Source organism: Acipenser ruthenus, chromosome 51, assembly GCF_902713425.1.
Source record: "Acipenser ruthenus chromosome 51, fAciRut3.2 maternal haplotype, whole genome shotgun sequence".
Classification (NCBI taxonomy): Eukaryota; Metazoa; Chordata; class Actinopteri; order Acipenseriformes; family Acipenseridae; genus Acipenser; species Acipenser ruthenus.
Window position 1 is genome coordinate 1,044,943 of NC_081239.1, and position 24,233 is coordinate 1,069,175.

Consider the following 24,233-nt stretch of genomic DNA (forward strand, 5'->3'; position numbering starts at 1 on the left):
TGAATACTTTTTCGAAGTGCTTTTATATAATTGGTTGTAGCTGGAGAGTGTATTGTACATGTGAGCTCTCTTCTGTTGTTTTTAACTTTCTACAGCGCTCTGGGATGCCATGGTGTGAAAGACACTATATATAAATAAATGTGTATTGTATTGTAATACTAACTGGAGCAGCGTATTGTTGTAACGTGATGAACTGTGGCATGTAGGGCTCAGCTATTGACTTTTTTCAGCTCCCATCAACATGCATTTAACAGTAATCAATTGTATTGATCGCTTATTGATGGCAATTTTACCCTGATTGAACCGAGCAATTAATCCACATCCTTAAAGGCTGCCTGATTTAAAAAGGAGCTGTAAGGTGGAAAACATTAGAGCACAAAAGTGTGGAGAGCAGAATTATATTGTATTATATTATAATATATTGTGATTTGTTACATTATATGTATGGTTTTTGTTTTGACCGATTTAATATAATCACAGACAAAACAGGGAATAATTTGTATTATATTATTGGAGACCATGTGTTGAGCTCAGATCTTGAGACAAATAATTGAGGAGTGGATATTGGGCTTTTATTAGAGAGTCCTGCAGGACTAGATAGCATAATTGTATTCTATTACAGTATGGTATGGCATAGTATATTATGTTATACTCTGTTATATTCTGCTATACTGTATGACAGTGTTTGAGGGTGAAATGGATCATGGGCATCAGAGTACTGAAGTGGGAGTGGGTGGATGTTATAGTGGTCTGAAAATAGTGTGCATAAAAACCAAGAGTACGTTCCCCTGGCTGCCTGTTGTGAACTGACTAGTTTATTGCTTGTCTTGAAGAAGGATGGGCCCTGTTTAATGATGATTTAGTGCCTGTTTCCCATCATTACAGCGCAGTCCCACGGGCATCATCGCACAGCCCAGAGTTTGTTCCTGTTATTTACGCATCATCTGAGCATGCAGTGGCCATTTTCTAACTGTAGAAGGCAGCGGTGCTGATGCAGAATGTTACTGAAGCTTTTCTTTTTGTTGCTGTATTTAGCATTTTGCAGCTCCATAGTAGCAAAGAAGACACAAGAGGATGAAGTAATAAGTAATAATTGTGTTATTTTGTATTTTGTTTGTCCTGGAAAATATATACTAAGTATAAAGACTAAAAAAATGTTTAGTCTCTCCACTAACCCACAAGCTAGTTTATGAGCAGGGGTACCATGAGCTGGATGGCATGTCAAATCTTTAATGGGGGTTGATTTCTCTTGCGTGTTTCTATCCCCTGCTACACCTCCTTATCTCTCTTTACAGGGAAAGAAGAATCGGTGGCGACCTTCAAGGGCAACGAGTTTTTCTGCTACGACTTGTCCCACAACCCCATCCAGAGCAGCACGGACGAGATCACGCTGTCGTTCCGCACGCTGCAGCGCAACGGCCTCATGCTGCACACGGGCAAGTCGGCCGACTACGTCAACCTGTCCCTGAAGAGTGGAGCGGTGTGGCTGGTCATCAACCTGGGATCCGGGGCCTTCGAAGCGCTGGTGGAACCGGTGAACGGCAAGTTCAATGACAACAACTGGCACGATGTGCGAGTGACGAGGAACCTGCGCCAGGTAACTGCGCCCTGGGCTCCCCCACTCCCCACCACCCTCCCCTCCCATCTCTTCCATACTGAAGCCGAACCGTTGCCTGCCAGACCTTGTAGTGGCTTCTTAATTGGGTGTCAATTTTGATTTAAGTTGACCTTCTACTTTACCTCCTTATTTGGAATAGCCCCTTCATCTAAACTGAGCTCCGATTAACAATTCTGTTAAACTGGCCTTACATTCTGGATCTAAATTGATATCCCCATCGGTAGCCATTTCAGCCCCTGATTTGCACATTATTTCCAAGGAGAATATGTTTAGACTTGGTCATAGGGTTCCTGTAATTCATTTTGCCCAGGGAAACACAATCAAATCCATTTTCTGTTCCTGCAATAATGTCCTTTATATTGGGCCTCTTGGCATGAATTTCTAATGCATTTCTCATCCAGAATAACAGTCAAGATGAGAGGTTTAGGCAAGAAAGCCATTAAGTGCATCAAGACATCTCAATCTGGTTCCATTCCCAATCATTTTATGTGTTCATGTTTATTGATGTGTGTTCCCAATTTAAATATGCAGCCCTACATAGTTAAATTAGCTCCTCTACCCTTTTAAATGGGGTCTACTGGACAGTGGAGCAGTCCAATTAAAATCGCAACACGCTCAAACTAGATGACCAAGTCTAAACTTTGATTAGCTTATTATTATCTGCACTAATATGTTTGCTGTTGTGAGCCATTCATCCCCCATTGAGGAACTTGATCAATTGGTCATATTGCTGCCATTAAGTGCGCCACTATAAGACAATCTGAGAATTTAACTGTGTGTGTGTGTCTCTATTTGTATCTCCAATGCACTGTAAGAAGGATGGTAGCGTACACACACACACACACACACACACACACACACACACACACACACACACAGACATACATACACACCACAGGTAATTTACAGGTGATGCAGCATTTAAATGCAATTTAGTGTTCTTTTTTTCTTATATACAGAAAGCATACTAGTTTTGTTTGACCATATATTTAATTGTGCTCAGTATAAACCATTGATCTGCTATGCAATGCAAGGCTTATTCTCTAGTGTATATAGCAACTTCAGGTTCCTCTGTTTAAGAATGATATACACTGTTAGGGGTAGACAGTGTATATAACATTAAATACTATCTCACATAAAATCAGTGTTGTCACAGAGTCTCTGCAGACAGTGTGGGAAGGAATGAAAAAGGCTAACCGAATGCTTGGCTATATAGTCAGAAGTGTACAAATCAAAGCATGTTAGATTTTGTGTAACGCATTGATGAGACCACACTCTGAATGTTCAGTTTTTGTTACCAAATTACTAGAAGGTCATTGCTGCCTTGGAGAGAGTCCAACGAAGAACAACCAGATTAATTACAGGGAATGAATGATCTACGAAGAAGAGAATTACTTTAGCCTTGAACAAAGAAAACTTAGGGAGAGCTTGATTGAAGTCTTTCAAATCTTAGGAGACACAGAAATCGCAACCTAAATGGAAATGAAGTGGAGATTTAGTACACAGGGCAAAACACTTCTCTACACATGGTATTCATGTGGTTGAATCAATGGGATCCTTTACGAGATGTGAGATGAATCAGGTACTAGGAACCGGATGGGCAACAATGAGTCCTGCCCTAAATGTTCTTTGGGTTGGGGGTGAATGCTTTCTTGTGTTAAAATGCTGCACCATCTGTGATGTAAATCATCCCAAGGTGATGTGTGTTCTGGTGATGAAATGCTCTAATAACCCTAACCTTTTTCTTCCTTCTCAAATGGCAGGTTCCGTTCTTATGTGAAAGGTTACTGTAACCTTTTACTGCTTCAGAAACAGGCATGTTCTCATTTGGGAACAACTTTTTTTTTATTGGTCATACAATGTGAAATCTCTGGTTAGCTCGCAAAATGACTTCACCGTGACCCTGAGTAGTTTAATTGCTCAATGCATGCTTTTCAGATCTATTTATCATTGTGGGACTGAATTAAGTCTGCTTTCTGTGTGCTTTAATGAAGCAAATTAATAACCCTTATCAGCTAAGAAACTGCATTTAATGGCTAGCAGAGGTTGATCTTATGTAGAGATATTTTTATGTGCACTGAAAGCATAGCCTTATGGAATCAGGTAGAGGGAAAGAGCGCCTTTTTGTGGACAGTATAGGTACTGCACCTTTGCAGCAGGGATCAAAGCAAGCTATAGTAATTGTTATGCACACTTTATTATTATTATTATTATTATTATTATTATTATTATTATTATTATTATTATTATACACAGAATGGACCTCCCTCTCTCCTGGTCAATGAGGGGACACACAGTTGAATAAATCAAATATCAGGTTTTTACAACTAAAATAGACCAAAAACATCAAGAGTCATTTTGATCACAATAAATTAGGCATGTGTTTTGAATGGTGAATTTCAAATCCATTTTGAATAATAATGAATAATACAAAACCTTAAACAATGTTCCTTTTGAATTTAACAGCAGATTGAATTTCAAATCTCTTCAGTATCAGAGAATGTCAGTAACTTTGGTTTTTGGTTTAAAAAAAATAGGCCTTTAAGTACTTGTGCCAGCTTCAATTGTATTAGCATGGACATATTTGGATTTTTGAACACTATAATAAAACATTTTAGAGATCATTTCTGCCACTTTAATGATCCCTATTAAAGAAAGAAAATTGCTTCTTGGACCAAGTGTGTCAGTTAAAAGTTCTTAATTAGTAGTCTTTTCTTGTAACAGCCTCACTCTCATCCAACTCAACTGCTACAATTACCTCTTTCCAGCAGAAAGCTAAGCTGAAGTGCACAAACGCAGCCGAATCAATATTCTCCCTCCTGTCGCTGCTCTGTCTTCCTGTAATTAGTTGCCTAGCAACCAGACTAATCTTCTCAGCGCGGCCCGATGATGGGGTGTCGTTAACTCATTCATCACCGTCGCACAGCAATGAGCCTGAAGCAGCTTGAGTATCCTTACCGAGTACAGCAGTGTGCACATGTATTAGAACACCCCTTTGCTTCTGTGGTTTTGATTTGTTGTGCATATGAAATCAAGCCACTGGGACTGAAAATGGTAAATGGTAAAAATAGCGATTGTCTCATTTTATTGATGACTTGAATAGGCCGCGCATGCAGTTCATTAAAAATAGTAAGAGAAAAGAAACACACATGATAAAATGCAGGAGACTGTTTAGAAGTTGTTTAAGATGCCTAATCAATGTATATTTTCACACATGAGAGCCTGTTGTTTCTATATCACTGATTACTGAGCGGAAATTGAAATTCTCACACCCAGAGGTTTTCATGCAGGCAGGTATATAAAGGATATCAATGACAAATCTTGAGGTGTTCTAATACATTTGCACATGAGTGTAATTCTCTGAACTCAGCTGTTTCATTTAAGGTTTCTTTCCATGCTTTTTACTTGTAAGTTAAGTATAAGTATTCCATGGACGATCATGGCGTATCCGTATATATTAAATCATTACCTTAGGGATCCCTGGAAGTCTTCCCTGGTAAAGACATGACTGCTTAGTGTGCAGGGAGAGTCATACAGTCAGGGGAGCACAGGTTCCTGGCTGTGTGAAGTCGCTGATCTTCGCTGGGGATTCCACAGGGAGCACTGGCTGTGGCGATAGGTTAAGGATGTAAAATTATCAGGCACTGTTACAGCAGACCCAACTGGTCAGACGCCTGGTGAGCTCAGTCAAGACACCTGCTGGGCTTTTCCTCCAGGGAGCGGTAGCTCACACCTGCTTTGGAGCTCCTGGGTGTAAAGAGGTGATTGGCTTGGGGATCGGAGGACGCCCACTGACCTTCAGTTCTCCTGAGCTGTTGTGGGGATTACTGCGGTGAGGGAACACAATTAGAAACACATTTCAGAACCATTGTAATGGACAGCTCCCCCACTGTCTATTCCTCCGTGTAGGTGAGGCCAGAATATTATTATTATTATTATTTTGCTCAACATGTCAATTTGCATTCTGCCAGCATCACTTCAGCTCGAAGCGAGACAGGATTTTTTTTTTTTATTCTCACCTCAGGAGGGCCTTTTTCTCCGATTTCTCATAAACATGCGAATTGAGTTAAATGCATTCTGGAAGAAAAAAAAAAAAGATATTGCATCCTTATCACATTTAAACAGGGTTTTTATGGTTGGGATGCAAAACAAACAAGTAAATAAAAATAAAAGCCAGTATGACAAGACAGTAATATGACATTGATATGAATGGTACCGAACAGTCTTTATGTAGGTCTTCTTTGACATATTTAGAAGGCGCTGTCCACTAGCATGGTTCTGAAACTAATCTGTAGGTGTATTGCATTTAGCAATGAAGTCAATACCTATATCACTGCTTGAGGGACAATGTCAGTAGAATTAAAACACGGTTACAGTGCTGAAACTGGCAACACATATACAGCTATGGTCACAGGTTTTGCATCGTTGAATGAAACCTGCTGAATAATGTTATGTTAACATATTGAATTATATATATGTTCCATATACATAACGAAAAACTGACAAATTTGAGAAATGTGAAACCAAACATTCAAAACATCAAACAATTATGTCTCAATCCTAAAATTATATGTGATGATATATATATATATATATATATATATATATATATATATATATATATATATATATATATATATATATATATATATATATATATATATATATATTCAAATGTAAAAATCCATTCTTTTTATGTCATGCGACAACATTACCTGGGTCTCCAGAGGAATTATGCATAGAAAATCATTGAAGGGTGATGCTATGTTACCCATTTCTAAAATCTTTATTTTGTGGAGCTTCAAAAAATGTATGCTTAAGCCAGGGTATCTTATTCTTTGGTGGTGTACTGGGCACATGAAATTGGGAAGGGTCATGGGCTGCATAATATGAAGCAGAAAAATCAAAGTGGCCTGGTGTGAGTCTCGACCAGGTAATACCCTCACCAATGAAAGGATTTACACATAGGCACAGGCACATCCAGCAGCTTAAAAGTTTCTAGAACCTTACATCAAATATTAGGATTTTAGGGTCGACATGTGATGTAGGTATAATACATTTTATGATAGCTGTATTTTGTGGTCACATAACCAAAAAAAATTAAAAAAAAACACAAAAACTACCAATGAAAACAAAACTGACAAAAAAATAGTATATGAAAGGAACACGTGCTAATTTTGATGTAAAACAGCCGACTCCCAAAATCACAAAATTCCTGTAATACAGAGGGTCACAAGGGCCTCAGCAGAGAAGGGGTTAATACAGCAGCCGCTAGCTTCAGTACAAACCGGGTAACACAATTAGAAAGAAGGTTCGCGGCCCACTGGGGTAATATTAGATATTCCTCCAGTGTAGCTCTGCAGCACTTCTGTGTTTGTCAAGCGCTGTTTCCCTGTAATTGGGGTGACATTTATATTTTTTGCCTGGCGGTATTGTGTCAGTTTAGATTTTGAAATACCTGTGTTGTGAAGGGGGAGGTATTTATTTCAATAAAGGGAAACTAAATACCTGTCTGGCTGTTCCAACTTTGTTTCCTCAGTATTTGGGATCTGTCAAAGAAATGAAAGCCTTTCTTTTTCTTTCAGATCCTCGTGCCTCTCACTTTTGTGCTTGACAGCTCAATAGGCCATCAGTCTGACTCGTCACGAAGCCTCGATTGGAGAATGCAATATTCCGTTTCAGCTTGACGTTCGGTGACGCGGGCCGTTTATTGCTTCAGACATATTTAGGGGCTTTAACCCTTTGCTCTGACAGAGCAAGAAAAGTGATAACAAATAACTGATATTGGATCTATTGTATGGGCTGTGACACACATTGTGGTTATAGCTCTGAAAATCCGGATTCCATATATATATCTGCCAAGCTATGATCTGTGATTTGTTTAAATAGTTCAGGGCACAGATACACCTTGAAATATATAGTGCTGTTCCTGTTTTTCAAATCTTCAGCAGACTGTTTTAAATCCTTATCCATGTCCACAATGCATCACCACATTCCACACCTGTGTGTCTCTCACTGACCAGCAGGGGGAGCAGTCCCATTTCTGTGTTATTTTTTAAGAAAGTTTACACCTTCAAAGGTCAATTAGCTAGGAGCCTAGGTACCCGATCAGTATAGCTTGTCAGGGAAATGCACACATACTGTAAGTGAACAGTTATTTTGCGTGGCAAGATTCATAGCCATGTTTAGGATTTTTATTGCGACAGTTTGGTGTTCCAAACGTCTTTAATAGGTTTTCCTTTCCAGCAGATGACCTTTGACCTGAGCTTCTTCTTGATTATCAGTCAAAAAATAAAAATATTGTGTGCTTTGTTGCCAAGATCGTGCCTCTTGTTAACGATGTGACATCATTTCCTTTTTGTGTAGGTCAATATTACCCTCTTACCCCAGTGTCTAAAGAATCCGTGATCATTATGTTTTTAAAACGATGGCAAACCCATGGTTTCAATGCAAGTTATAACACATTATTTTTTTTTAATGAACAATGCACTTGCAGAGTTAGTGTGTGTGTTTTAGCACCTGTATTGTTTTAGAAATGACAATACTGTTATTATTGCAAAAAACAAAAAAAGTGTGCAGAATTTGCTTAGAAATCAACATCTTTTTGGGGGGAAAGTTACAGGTTGTGAAAACGCACACTAACTTTTATTCTGTGTGTCTGTGTGTGCGCCTTTTTCCTATATGTCAGCCAGTTTGCAACTTGTGGGAAGTATAATTCAGAGACTATTTAAAGATGTGCTGTCTGCCCCTGTGAAAATGCTTTATCCTGCAAACATTAAACAGTTATGCTTCTCTAGAAGTTTAGCGATTTATTTGCACGCCTAAAAAATAAACACTGAAGAATTAAAGCCCAAGATTTAACCAGGAGGATGGCAGAATCTTTTCCTAATGCGGTGCCTATCACCAAGCTTCTTTCCTGTGTAGTTCATTTTCTACAACCTAAAGTTGCAAACTGACCATCAGAAATAATGTATTTTTTCTATAACTGATCTAACGCCATTGTTTTTTTTTTTCCCTGAAGGTCTATGATTACATGGTTCAACTTGAAAACCGCGCTGTCCTTGATTTCCAAATGCTTCAAAAGATTACCAACATTTTACTTGCTAAAAAGTTGGCTTTTATTGTTCGTATTTTAATTTTAATTGACATTAAAGCATTTGGCAATTTTATTTTCTTGCACTTGCGATATTTGAAAAAGTTATTTTGCTCGTTATTTAAATTTAATTTTATATTGAAACATATGATGTATATGAAGAAGTGCTGCATTATGGCCAAATTTTCATTCCCTTTAATGCTTTTCCCCCCCAAAAACTGGTTAAAATCACCTCCCCTTTAAAGTTAATTGTATTTCAATCATTTTTGCATAGGACTTTTTCAGTTGTGTTTGAATTGAACTTACCAGCTGAATTTTTTCAAATGAGTCACTGATTACAACTGACTACTAACTAGGCATTTTGAAAATGTAATTTTGAAAGAAGGAAAGAGCAGTCATGTGGTTTCAATGCATATCGATCACGCAATATTGAGATTGTGTAGATAGGGTGTAATACACTATTTTCACTTTCTATATAATGTGCAATCATTAATTATAAAAATCTAAATGAATGGCAATCACGCTATTTCAGCATGCATTGATCATGCATTATTTCAGTAGTGTGGATAGGGTATATCTTTACTTTAGGTAGTCAAAGACCAGGCCAATCAGGGTCTTTTGAAAGTTTGAAAACTGCAATTGCATGGTAGTATAGACCATGTCCAAATACAGGTTGTAATGCAGAAATTATTATTATTATTATTATTTGTTTATTTAGCAGATGCCTTTATCCAAGGCGACTTACAGAGACTAGGGTGTGTGAACTATGCATCAGCTGCAGAGTCACTTACAATTACGTCTCACCCGAAAGACGGAGCACAAGGAGGTTAAGTGACTTGCTCAGGGTCACACAATGAGTCAGTGGCTGAGGTGGGATTTGAACCAGGGACCTCCTGGTTACAAGTCCTTTTCTTTAACCACTGGACCACACAGCCTTATGCTAATCATGTAATCTGACAGTTCCAATAAGTGACTATTCTTCATCTGAGATGGTAAAAGTCATTTGTAGGCAGTTATCAAGGCCCTTAAAGGAGTGCTGACCAAGCTTTTTAGATCCATTCTCTATTCCAGGGCCACTCAACCCTGGTCCTGGAGGGCTGGTGTCCCTCCTGGTTTTTGTTCCAACTGTACCCTAAATTACTGCACCAATTAAGTGCTTATCAGAAGCTTAATTGGTCTATTCTGTGATTAGGACCAGAAGCATTATCAGAGATCCAGCATCTGATTGTGTTGAAAATGTAGTTTCTTGTGATGCTTTAATTCTGGGCATGCAACACAGTCAGATTTTAAAGTTGCCATGGCTTCCTGGTACTTCCTGTGCTGTTTGACAATTGTGGCAATCAGTGACCTACAGAACAGGAAGTTATAAGGTACTGTATATATAAAATATTAAAAAGGATGAAGACTGGTTTTAAAGTCTTGGTTAGGGAATTTGAAATATTGATGACAGTAATAATGATATTGTAAAAAAAAAAAACAATAGGTTCAAAGGCAACCAATAACACTTTAAAGGGGAGGTGGTTTTATTTGGTGGTCGCTGAATCCGTGGGGCAAACCAGAATTTGATTTCCGACAAATCATACCATGTAAACATAGAACACATTTTCTTCCAGGTTTTTTTTTTTTTTAATGACTTAAAATATTCACTTTGAATTTTTAGTGCTGTAGCAAATTGTTTTGTTTAGTTTTTTTCAAAAACGAAGCATTCCATATACAAACATTTCAACTGACAAATGATGATAACATTCCTGTTTTTTTCTTTATTTTATATCAGAGAAACAATTTTTATAAAAATATTTGTTGGTTAAAAGCTGTCACGACTTTTAATTGGCTCACGAATGTAAAACAAATGATTGGCCAAATTCTCAAGCCCCTAACTACCCAAATCCCGCCCACTATGAGAACTAGCCAATCAGAACAAACACTGCTGTGTTACTTTACCTTCATCCCTCCTCCTACGCCAATTAAGCCCCGCCCCAAACCCAACCCCTTTCTGCGCTCCCCTCCCTCCCCTGTATGTTGAAATATTGATTTCCTAACTTCTGTGTCTTTTTTTTACTAACAAAATGCTTCAGGATTTTTTTTTTCTTTTTTTTTTCTTTTTACTTTTAAAACAACTAACATCGTGTCATTCACGGAATGAGTCATCTGTTGTTTTGACTTATTAACTTATTAACTTACTAACAAAATAACAGTTTGTTGATTTCTTTCGTTACTTTGAATTTGATTTGGGACAACAAAAGAACTCAATGAAAAGCAAAAAAAAAGAAAGCTAAAATGAGTGATTTGGAGCCTTTTCGAAGTGATTTCTTCAGTTGTAGTTTGATAGTCCATTGCTGAGTTCAAGGTTTGTCATTCTTTCGTTTTTCTCCCTTCCCTGGTTTCCTGAAGCACGCAGGCATTGGACACGCTATGGTAAACAAACTGCATTATATGGTAGATATCATTCTAATTGTCTTCTACTTTGGTTTGCCCCGGGCTTTTGTTAACTATTTCTCTTAATTTGATTGCGTTTTTTTTTTTTTTCCAGAAACAAAATTTCCATCGATTTCATTTTTAATTTAATTTTATTTTAAACTTTTTATTTTATTTAATTTTTATTTACTTATTTAGATGAAGAAACTCCCCAAAGGAGTTAAAACCTATAGATTTTTTTTCGTAATTTCTTTTCTTCAGAATTTTTTTATAGTTTTCGTAAAAACAATTTTCCAAATTCCAAAGATATATATTTTTTCTATTTGATAAAAATAGAAAAAAAACTAAATATATTTGTTTATTTAATTTTGTATATATATATATATATATATATATATATATATATATATATTTGTGGTTGTCTTTTTGAGCTGGGAGAACCAGTGGCAGGCAGTCTGGGTGGCTTGAATTCACCTCTGTGAAGTTTTCAACCATTTATTTATTTTAAAATCTGGAATCGCCAGTTGTATTTTACCCCATTTTCTCCCCAATTTGAAATGCCCAATTCGTAAGCCTGGCTCACCGCTGCAACCCGGGAGAGACGAAGACGAACACACGCGTCCTCAGAAACGTGTGTCGTCAGCCGTCCGCTTCTTTTCACTCTGCAGGCCCGCCATGCAGCCACCTCACAGCTACAGCTTCGGAAGACCACCCCGCTCTGGACCGCTAGCAGGCAGGCCCACAGGCGTCCGGCTAGACCACAGGGGTCGCTGGTGTGTGGTGAGCCGAGGACACCCTGGCCGACCTAAGCCCTCCCCATCCCGGGCGGCGTTCGACCAGTTGTGCACCACCCCCTGGGAACTCCTGTCCACGGCAGCACTGGAATAGCGTGGACTCAAACCGGCGACCTCCAGACTGTGGGGTGCATTCTGCACTCAATGCAGGAGCCCCTTCCCCAACCATTTATCATAAAGTATGAACCAGGCGTAGCACAAATACTAGAAAAGTGACAGTGGACCTGAGAAACTGGTCATCGACTGACTAATCGCACATCACGTGATCGCAAAATACAATTTGGCGTACCTTTGTAATCGCATTGTAAAGATCAAAGGTATTTTTTCCCCTTGATTTTTAAGGTTATTGCTGTAAAAAAAAGCCTCAAACAGCAACCCTTATTACCCGTATGAATACACATTATACATTATTGTCATTTGTTAGGAGAGCTTGTTTCTAAAAAAAACTTACAACACAGTCATAAACTTCCCCAGTTGCTAGAGATTTCGTGTCCATATATAAATGTAATCCATATCTATAAAACATTCCGTAGTGTTGGATTAAGAAATACTAAAAGAAACGGAAATTCAATGACAAACGTTTTGACTAGAAGTCTTTTTCGATGCCAGTCGAAACGTTTGTCATTGAATTTGAGTTTGTTCTTCTCTAAACATTATGTCATCCCTGCGTCGTAGTGATTTCAAATAACAATAGAACGTGTAGTTTTTGTACAACGACTGTCGCTGGTCTGCGGGTTTTAATGTCAGTTGATGAGAAATGCAGGTCACTTGGCTGGTCTGTCATTTCTTCGTAGTTTCGGTCGCCCCCAAGTCCTTCCGCAAACTGCCTGCCTCTGGCCCTCTCTCTCCAGCCACAGTTGACGCCACTCTCCCCTCTTTCCATCTCTGCATGGCATGACGGGACTTATTTGGGAATTTGGGAATGTCTCTTGACTGTGTCCGGTCTCCTGTCTCCATCACACTAACACTCTCTGAATCAGACACTCTGGACTCTTGACATTGCATGGTTTATTTTTTTATATTTTATTCTTTTATTTGGTTTCTTCTTTTTGGTTTTGGATCTCTTCAAAACAAATCTCTCTACTACTTCTTACTAAAACAAATAACAGCAACAACAGCAGTAACAACAAAAAAGGTTTTCGTTTTTTGAGAGAGATGGGGAGCGTCTTTTTCTTTAATTGTAATTAACTGGGGGAGGTTTTCACTGCCTTGTGCTTACAGCTGAGGGACTGGGAGGGAAGCTTTGTGGCCTAGTCTAGTGGTTAGAGCTGAGAGACTGGGAGGGAGGGAAGCTTTCTGGCCTAGTCTAGTGGTTAGAGCTGAGAGACTGGGAGGGAGGGAGGCAGTGTGGTCTAGTCTAGTGGTTAGAGCTGAGGGACTGGGAGGGAGGGAAGCACTGTGGTCTAGCTTAGTGGTTAGAGCTGAGGAGGGACTGGGAGGGAGGGAGGCAGTGTGGCTCTAGTGGTTCGAGCTGAGGAAGGACTGGGAGGGAGGGAAGCAATGTGATTTACTGTACAAACTGCATGTAGTTAAGCTTGAAGTTACATGATTTTTTTTCCCAGAGCAAAATGCAGATAGCCACTAGCTCCCATACTTCAGTTTTGACGCAGCAGAGCACAGCATTGATGCTCACTTCAACAGCTTACTGTGGAGATAGAGAGAGAACAGGGAAACTCTCTGCTCTGGGCGTTTATCCCTGTATTCTATTACATTACATGCAATCTCTCTGCTAATCACGTTCATTAGGATTCCAAATTCTGTCATGCTGCAGTAACACAACCCAGTACAGTTTGGATAAACGTCACAAAGGCTCCTATCGACAGCACAGCGAGAGCAGCCTCCATTAAAAACTTTAACTCTATGCGCTCGGAGAATCTCGATGCACCCTGTGGTTATTGCTTGTGTATAGTATAGTATGGTATATGATGGACTAGTACAGGACAGAATAGATCAGAATAGAATAGAATTACTGTATATAACCCATACAGAAAATGGTTATAGACGCTTACAACGTTTTGGCATTGATATTCTGAGTGCTAGACCAAAGTTCTACACATACGGCTGGTTTCACCCGATCTTGGATTACTTCACCCAGAAGTCTGTTAATCCATTGTTGCTACTAAGACGTTCTAATGGTTGAGCTAGTGTAGTACAGCTGTCAAGAGAGATGGGAGCAATATTATCCGAGCTGTATACTAAATTCGGGCGGGTTCTCAAATTTGGAGAGGCAGGTTTTTTGTTGACTGAGCGCTCCTCCTGTCTATCAGAAATGAAAGCGTTTTTTCTTTCTTTCTTCACATTCGTTTGCATGCCGTTGGCCAGCATTTCTAACACCTGCTGTGGACTCCAGGGGCAGTTTCCCCTCTCCTTTGTGCGTGTGTGAGTGTGTGAATCCGTTGTGTCCTTAGTTTATGTTTTATTTGTCCTTTTTTGTTGAGTTACGTTTTACGCCCTTTTGAGTTCCATTACGTCATCGACATGCATGGCTAGTGTCCACTTTAGCCCAAAAAAAAAGTGTAATCCTTTTTCTGTTTACCAAACAAAAACAATCTGAAAAAAATGATATAGATTGATCTTTAACTCTTACTACTATTACTAAATTTACTAAAACTAGCTGTTACTAATATTACTGTTTGAACCAACCCTTGTTGTAACTGTACTAACAACCATTTTTGTGTCTGACTCTCCCTAACTTTACTTACAAAGTACTAACAGATTTCGTCTACTTCCTCACCCAAATCCCTAACACTAATACTTTCAATAAACAAAACCAGCCCCCCCCCCTTCAAGAAAAACTAAAGCTCCCTCCTTCCCCAACCCCCTTTCTTTCTAACAGAAAAGAATACAACTGGAAGATGAACATTAGTTCTAATGGAAGTCTCAGCCGCTTACTTCATAAAGGATTGTACCACTATTTATTGGTAGAGGGGGGTGGCTAAAGTACCACCCACAAGTCCATTCCTCTATGGTTTATTCACAGTCTGCAAACCAAATTCCAACCAACAGCCATTATTAGATTGAAATACTTGCAAGGCACTTCAACTATAATTCATACCCATGCTTAAAGTAATAAGGTATGGTTATGTATGAACGGGGAGACAGCTGTTACATTTTTGTAATCATTCTCTATAATTATTTTTGCATTGTCTGAAATACTGTTCCTTTTTTGGATAAATCTGTATAAGATTCAGAAGCTGCTCTGTTCTGGTTGGCTGACTTAGACGTACGGGCTGGATCAACCAAAGTGTCTTTATAAAAGAAAGCAACCTGTTCTACGCAAGATCATGGGATACCCAAAGCATCAGATCACTAGATGGCGATTTCTCTGTAAAAGCTGGTCTGGTTAAACTATTTAGAACTGAAGAGTAGCTCATGAACTCAAGAAAACAGCTTAACACAGATCAAAAGACAGTATTTTAGTATGACCGCTACAGAACCCCTTGCAGTGTTTATAAGAAAGTCGTCACTTTACCTTTGCCATATCCCATGCTGTCCATATCGCAGGAATATTACGTTCGCCAGGAGAAATATTTTTTCTTCTGCACATCGCAGTGCACCCAGATCATGCTCCCTCCTGCAACAATGCTAGTGATTGAAGTCAGTGGCATGGTGTAAGAACAGAAAACCAGCATGTTCTGGATACACCGCGATCCTTAGAAGAGAAATTCACTTTGTCCTGGCGAACTGTTGAGAAATGCATTGTCCAGTTGATTAGTAGAGGCCATCCAATTCTGTGGGAAAATATGCCAATAAATGGCAGAAAATTTAAGTGGATATCTGCGGAGTGTTCTGCGGAGCATCTTATGTGATAAATAACTATTAATAACAGCTTATTAAACAAGTAAATATAATCAGATCAAACAATTTATAAGGTAAGTACTTCCAATTTCATGTATCAAGTATTTTTTTATCAGTAAAATCCTTAGACACTGTCAAACAAAAACATCACATCCCATGAAATTTCTTATTGGGCCACATTTTCAAAACCTCAACTCCAGTTTTTAATTAACTCCTACTTTTTGAAGGATCTGTTAATGTAACAAGAACCGGACAACTAAGTGATATATTTCAGGTCCCTTTAGCAGTCTGTTTATAATCATTATGATGATGATGTGGCTGCAGAATATGGAAAATCTGTGGAAGGCTGAAAATTCCGCGATTTTTTTCGAGGAATTCCATTGTCCCCAGATTAGGACTGCCTCTAATCTCAGAATATAAAGCTGTGATACGGACAACGTGGGACACAGCAAAGGTAATGTGTGTCTCGCAGAGTTCTGTATCACTGTAAGCATTGTTATGGGGTAGATATAGGAAAGCAGACAATGGGGCACATATTGATGTTATGTTACTGTTTTGATGCGACTGGGAAATGATCTGGGTATATAGACAGAATTGCCAATGGTTCCCTTTGCGTTTACCCTTTATAATTTCTTCATGAGCAAAGAACCTTTTTTGCGATAAATCTATGCAATTAACAATTGCAGGAAATATTTATTTGCTTTGTTTTGTTTTGTTTTTTTGAGTCCCAGATACTACACATGAACATACCCCTATGGTAGAGTGTGAGAATTGGGGAGCTGCTTTTCAAGTTTTTGGACAGATCCGTTCAGAATGGGGTTGGAGTATTTATTACTTATTTTATCTCCTCAGACTCCAGTCCTCTGCATGTTTTCATATCCCTGGGTAGATAACTGCCTCCTTGTCAAATACATGCAACTGGTTTTAATGAGCAAGCCATCTCACAAGTGCATGACTGCAATGCTATTGAAGTGAAGAGGTAGAAAGCAGCGTCGTCTGCAATACAATATCCGAGGGTTAGAAGAGGACTCTTTCATTCTGCTTTACAAAATCTTGGCATACAGTTTCCTTTATTCAAGCTATTATTATTATTATTATTATTATTATTATTATTATTATTATTATTATTATTATTATTATTATTATTATTATTAATAGTAGTAGTATTGATATAATTAGTATTATTGTTAGTATAATCATGATTATATATTATGTATGCATCTATTTGTTATTATTATTATTATTATTATTATTATTATTATTATTATTATTATCTGTATTATTTTGTATTTATTATTTATTTTTACACTAAGAATTAAATTGGTAAAACAACACCAGTTTAAACCTCAATTCAACCCCCAAAAGTCCTAAATAAAACCAATTCATAAAACATTGAGATTCCTCAGTTTCAGTATATTAAACTCCAGGTTTCCTTCTGTATAAAAGGTCATGTGGTACAGGATAGTTTTTCAGTGGCACCTATTTTCTATGGAAGCACCCTGCAAATCTAATGACATGAACATTTCCAAGACATTTTCACCAACCATTAAGGTTTGCTTATAAACACATGCGTGCATCTCTATTGCCAAAGGGCTTATAGGAAGGGAGCATTTTGAAATGTCCATATTTATTATACATAAAGCAGTTAAGTGAAACACATTTCAGATAGCAACACTTACTGCACATGTGGAGAAATACACATGTGTGTAATTCACCAAAAAATCCCATGGTACTACACAAACTAATCTATCTATCTATCTATCTATCTATCTATCTATCTATCTATCTATCTATCTATCTGTCTGTCTGTCTGTCTGTCTGTCTGTCTGTCTGTTTATTTAACTATCTCTCTATCTACATCAGTGTGCATGTTTATTAGAACACCCCATTGCTTCTGTAGTTCTGATTTGTTGCGCAGATGAAATCAAACCACTGGAACTGAAAACCTTGGAGAATTTTCAAAATTGGCAAATTAGTGTTTGTCTAATTTACTTGATGACTCAATAGGCCACACATGCAATTCATTTAAGATTGTAAAAGAAAACGGTTAACATATGCATGAGACTTTTTAGAAGTTGTTTAAGATGTTAAATTAAAGCACAAAGTGGTCTAACATTTTCACACACGAGTGACTGTTGTTTCTACATCATGGATTGCAGAGTGGAAATTGAGACTCCCACTCCCAGAGGTTTTCATGCAGGTAGGTATATAAAGGATATCAATTACAAATGTTGAGGTGTTTTAATAAATGTGCATCTTTCTGTCTGTCTATCTACAGAAATGATCTGTTTGTTTGTCTAAAGATACATTGTACTGATCATTTCATTTAATTGAGGACCTATCATTCAATGTGAAGCTGCAAATAGGCTTGTTTTAGTTATCACAGTCCCTCGATCATTGTGGAGTTGAACCTGTCCCCCAGGTATTGGAGCCCCAATGCCGATAATAAATTGCAGCCAGGTTAAAAATTGCAAACCTTCAGTAACTCTGGGTGATTACTATTGGACAGTGAGAGATCTACTCGGACTGTGATTGGCTGATACGATCAAGGTTTCGAATTGCTGTAAAAGGATATTAAGATTTTAAAAGACATGCAAGTAAAGTGGACTGGGCTGTATAAATTGGATTGAATTTGTCAATATTAAGGCAGTTATTCTATTTTATGTATATGTATTTTCTGCTATTCGGTTATTAAGTTAACCAAACGTATTTTAATGTTACAGTTTTGTTTTGCGTCAGCAGTAACATGGATAGCTCTGGATAAAAGCATTTCTCTAAACACGATTCTGCTGTTTTAAAAAAAAAAACTCACTAATGTTTGGATGAGGTATCTGGCTGTGAATTATATTTTCTAAAAGCCTGTTGCTTTGAAGGACCCTGATACCTGCGAAACAACACAATCCCAGACCTTTCAAAGCTACGGTAAGGAAGAAGAATTTTCTATATCAATTAGTCACTGCACGTCATTCATTAGTTTGTTTTCATGGCTGTGGCAGGAGAGGGCAAGGTAAGTTAGGAACCAGGAAAGGGTTTATTGAAAATAAAGGACCATTTAATTATTCATTAGCATTTGAGGTTTTCTGTCAACTGGAAAACTAGACTGAATGCACATTCACTGTTCAGATTTTACATTTTGCATACCCTCCAACTGTACCGATCTGTCCGGTACACACCGGCTGTCTTCCTAAGGGTATCTGATCCTCACAACTTGATAGAGTGGACTGAATTTTGAAATCCACTCCAGTAGAGTGACTATGCTTTGTTGTGTTTTAACACGTCAAAAACGAACGTATTTTAAAACAAACTTTATACTTTGAAGGTAAATACAGCTATTGCTTCGATAAATTAAACCCCCTCCATAAAATAAAGACTAATCAATTCTGAAAAATATAATACTGCATTCCTGTATTGTTTTAATGTGTAATTTTTATAATTTAAAAGCCCAAACAACTACCTTAAATTTACTCTAACATTATACTACTACTACTACTACTACTAACAATAATAATAATAATAATAATAATAATAATAATAATAATAATAATAATAATAATAATAATAATATTAGAAACACATTACAGGGTACTTATTAAACAGAGATGATACACGATGCATATTATAGGGTTGGCATTTGTACCACGAAGCTGTGCCTATACTGTAAGAGACTAGGTCAACTGTACATAATATCTTATTATAAGTCATGCTTTAATTAAAGAAAGAACATGATGCATCGCTAATGCCATTTATAATTGAATGGCTTCCTGATTTGAAAAGTCAACTTTTACGTTGTTCTCCAGGAGAAAGATGTTCTCTTGCGAGCATCTTTGTGTGTCCAGGTAATGTTCCCTCGTACATCACTGCTTTTCTGAGTAACACTTTACATTGGGTCTCTTACTGCTGTGTATTCACATGGTCGTTACTTAGTGAATACATGTGTGCTTGCACATAATTACAATGCTATTATGCAGAGTTAGAATGCATGTTTTGCTTGAATCTTTGTGCACAATATAACCCCAGCCCTTGAATTATAACATTTTTGTGTTCCTTTTCTCTTTGTTAAATTCATTGATCGTGCGCCCTATTAAAGTCACCAATCAAATGAGACAATCGCTAATTTGCCTGTTTTGACAATTCTCCGAGATTTTCAGTTACAGCAGTTTGATTTCATACGACAAATCAATAGGGTGTTCTAATACATTTGCACATTGCAGTAGATAAAGTTGAAAAATATTATTTCGAAGGTCAGACACTTTTTCAGTGAAGGGTTTTTTTTTTTGACAAGACAATCAATAGACAGCATTCAAGGTAAGATTTACTAAATGAATGTAGTAGCTTTCTTTTAATGTTCATTTCACCTTGAGATATTGAAACTAGTGCCATGGGATTTTTTATGTGACATCCACATTGTCTATTGGACCTCAATTTAAATTCTTGTGATAGACACAATACTGCTGCATATTGACTAATATACTCCACTATGCTGTTCTATACTACCCTATGCTGAATGCCCATAGGCTGTATTATTATTATTATTTGTTTATTTAGCAGACGCCTTTATCCAAGGCGACTTACAGAGACTAGGGTGTGTGAACTATGCATCAGCTGCAGAGTCACTTACAACTACGTCTCACCCGAAAGACGGAGCACAAGGAGGTTAAGTGACTTGCTCAGGGTCACACAGTGAGTCAGTGGCTGAGGTGGGATTTGAACTGAGGACCTCCTTGTTACAAGCCCCTTTCTTTAACCACTGGACCACACAGCCTCCTATACAGCTGTAGAATGTTTCTTCCCCTTTAATGCAACACTAGCTATTGATTAACTAATCACATCCTGTGTTGTAGGTCAATTCAACCCATCTGATCTACAGCTGTGGCCAAAGGTTTTGCATCACCTAGAATTTTAGGATTGAGACACAATTAAGAAAAGCTATATTAACATCATTGAAATCTTTTTATTTAACATCATGGAATTAAAGAAACTACAAAATGATATCGCAAAAGTCTACCGGAAGCCATAATAGTAGTACAGTATTTCATGTTACATTTCAATTTCCGTTTTTTTGGGGGGAAAACTACAAAGCGGTATGTAATTCAATTAGTTAACGGAACATTATTCAGCAGGTCTTGTTCGACTTTTATGATGTAAAATAAGTTAATTCTATAGGGTGATGCAAAACCTTTAGCCATAGAAAGCTCAGTTTGCACTCAGTTCGCTCAGTAGCCTGTAGTGTTGTATTTGATAATGACTATATCCTGAACATTTCTAAACCCATGTCGCTAATGCTCGTAAGCTGTGATGGATTTTAAAGCCTTGATCGGTACTTTTTTTTACTGTAAGGGTGATGATTTGTATAAATATTAACAAGCATTTTGCTAGTCTAATTTCATGGCGCTGATACCCATATGGCTAAATAGTTGAAGCCTTGCAAACCATATGCCAGCTTGTGACTATGCATTTAATTGGAAAGCGCTATTCCACATGCTATAGATGTAAGTAATGGTGATTTACTTTCCTATAGTACTGATAGCTCTAATGCATAGATGGATAATGTTAATACAGATTAAATCAGAAGAATTTTTAATATCTGGGACACGGTTGGTTGCTGGTTGGAGTTTGGTTAAAAAAAATGGTCTATGGGATTCTATTACAATACCATCGTATTACCCCACAAATGAAACCATTACCATCAGTGATAAAGGATTAAGCACATGGGATACTGTCTGTCTGGTAGTGATACGGGCACTGCAGCTGTGTTACCATCATTGTACCTTTGTAGCTGGCTAGGGTTGCCCCTCAATACAGATCTGCTTTAGTGCCACTGTCGGCACTGCCATTGAAGATCATTGAGAATGGATGATGTCATCCGATCCTTTTTTTCAACCCTCTACACACACAAACACATGCATACAACCCCTCCCCCCACCCCCCTCCCACGCACGCACACACACACATGCATATGCATATGTACATGCATACTATACCAAGAGAACCTCAATCAAGTCCCTACTCGCGACCCATTTCTCCTATAATCACGGGCTACAAGATTTTATCCAAATGACAGCAGACATAAAAATGGATTGCCCCGTTTTTGGGAAGTACAGCCAACAATCGAATTAAATTGATCCAAAAATCAGTCCAGCAGGGCAATTGGTTCCGAGTGCAGTTTAAGGCTTTTCCTTTTCTGTCTGTCTTGAGAGATTCCTGGGGTTACAACACTGTCCTGTCCAGAAAACTATCTCTCCACTTAGAACCATTTTTTTAAGTACACTGCATAAGCATTGCAAAAACATCTTGAGTTTTTTACCTATTATTTCAAACACACAACTTAGAGGAAACCAAGTCAAGCAGTTTCATCTAGTGTCTTTGTCAGTTTGATATTCACATTGATGAAGGCATTAGCCAGTTTCTTAGATGATTAGAACTGGGTGTTTTAACATTAGTGGTAGAATTTATTGATGTGCAAAGTTTTTTTCATTAACATGTAAGCAGTTTTTATATTAAAAAAAGATTATGAACACTTCTGCACATAATGCTACTAAAATATATATAGATTCATATACAGGAAAATGGAGTATGGAGTGCTGGAAAGACAGACGGATAGAGATAATTTAATATATATATTTTTTAAGCAGGTTTGCAGCTTTCTTCATTTCCTTCGCCATTATAGATATTTTTTACTGGACAAACAGCGCCGCCCCTGTGGTCGGGCCTTGCAACTGCACTCTGAAGCGATTCCTCCCCTGAGTTCTTAAAAAAAGTCTACTGATCAGTACCTTGCTAGGGCTGGTCGTGTCTCCACGATCTTGGGCTAATCCAACCTCTTCCTCTCCTCTCTCTCCCGTCCACTCTCTCTCTCTCTCTCTCTTTATCACGACCAGGTGACCATCTCTGTTGACGGGATACTGACGACCACAGGGTACACTCAGGAGGATTACACCATGCTTGGCTCGGACGATTTCTTTTACATTGGGGGGAGTCCCAACACAGCTGACCTCCCTGGATCTCCAGTTAGCAATAACTTCATGGGCTGTCTCAAAGACGTAAGGAGCAATTTGCAATATTTATTTTTAAGTCGGTTCTTTATTGAAACGTCATGAAACCAGGGCTTTGCAATATCGTTTTTAGTTGATTTCTTTTGACAAGATGAGGTCGGGGTGAAGATAGCCAAGCTTAGGAAAATAAGAGGTCAATCTAGATATGGGGTGTCCAATCAAATCACGGTCCTGGAGAGCCATTCCACTCCAGGTTTAACAGGTAAAATGAGATAATGAACTGCTTCAGGGTCTGGATGGAGGTTTAATTGGTTCAATTAAACAACTTAGATCAGGTTTGGAACAAAGACCAAGATGAAAAGGCCAGCTCTGGCCACCCCTGATCTAGATGCTTTCCTCGTGTTGACTTTGGATAACTCTCGCAAACCCCACTCAATCATGGCATCATCTTAGCTGAAAATGATGTATAAAAAACAGGTGTTGTGGTGTAAAAGGCAAGTGATTTATTACAGTATTTTCTTAAATATTAAAGTTGACAAACTAATTTGATGAATCGTACCTGTCTGGCACTTTACCCACATAGGTCTCAAATGTAAAGTTTTGAAATAAACACATGTTATAGCAAACCTGATCTATAAAGACACTGTCTGATCTAGCCTGCATATATCTATAGTAACTGGAAATGAAGAGCAACTCCTGAACTCAGTTTTATATTTTAAAAAAAAGGTTTGACAAATTGCAAGAAGAACCACAGTTCTGTAGCTAGCAAAATAATTCTGTGACTATTACCCGTTTTGAAATGCACATATTTCTTTCAAAACTGCACACGTGAGACCTATATACAGTAATGGATGGACGTGCACAAAAGGTCATTGTTTTTTAGCTGCAATTGCTCTAAGAGGACAGTTTAAATATGAAAATGTAATTCAAAGCCTCTTATATTTTAAATCAATGAGCTACTAAAAACTGAACAAGCACTAATGGGCAGAATGGCCTCCTCTCGTTCGTTCAAATGAGAAGGAAACGCTAATGTTTTTTTTAAAGGGAAAATATACAAGGGCTTCAAAGTATTGCACCCTGTCTGTTCAACTCCAAATGCACTTGTTTTGGTCTGTGAAGTGTCCTAAATTTGGGTATCGGGTGGCTTTGAGTCACAGATTGAGACCATAATCCGTTCAGCTATGAAGTGACACACTCTTCCAAATCGAATTTCTGCTCCTCCTAATCAAAGCTGCGAGAATCTGACACAACAACTTAACAGCAGGGTTTTGGCACTAAGCAGGTATTACTGATTCCTCACACGCATAGAGGGATGAACCTGCCACCGTTACCCAAGGGAACATCTTGTTGAACATTTAGGCAGCAAAAACCGTCCTCTACGAAATGCTTCAAACTTCAATGCTTTTTTAGGATCCTCATTCAAAAATCTAGGACCCTTATGCACTGATCGTGTCTGTCTGTCTGCCCATCCGACTTTCTGTCCATCACTTTTGCATCAATCTTCACCACACTTTTATCAAACG

The 24,233-nt window shown here is 38.1% G+C and overlaps 1 protein-coding gene across 17 annotated transcripts in view; it reads left to right on the forward strand.

The window, feature by feature from the left end:
- The window catches only part of LOC117398528 (neurexin-2-like), a 420,078-nt gene that overhangs the window by 163,873 nt on the left and 231,972 nt on the right, over positions 1-24,233 (forward strand). For 13 of the 17 annotated variants that reach the window (XM_059015985.1, XM_059015996.1, XM_059015998.1 and 10 more), the window contains 3 exons: positions 1,296-1,597; positions 11,103-11,126; positions 22,597-22,758. In XM_059015985.1, the coding sequence (XP_058871968.1) occupies positions 1,296-1,597; positions 11,103-11,126; positions 22,597-22,758 (488 nt within the window). The remainder of the gene's footprint in view (positions 1-1,295; positions 1,598-11,102; positions 11,127-22,596; positions 22,759-24,233) is intronic. The other 4 variants (XM_059015987.1, XM_059015990.1, XM_059016000.1 and 1 more) reach the window with 1 other exon arrangement.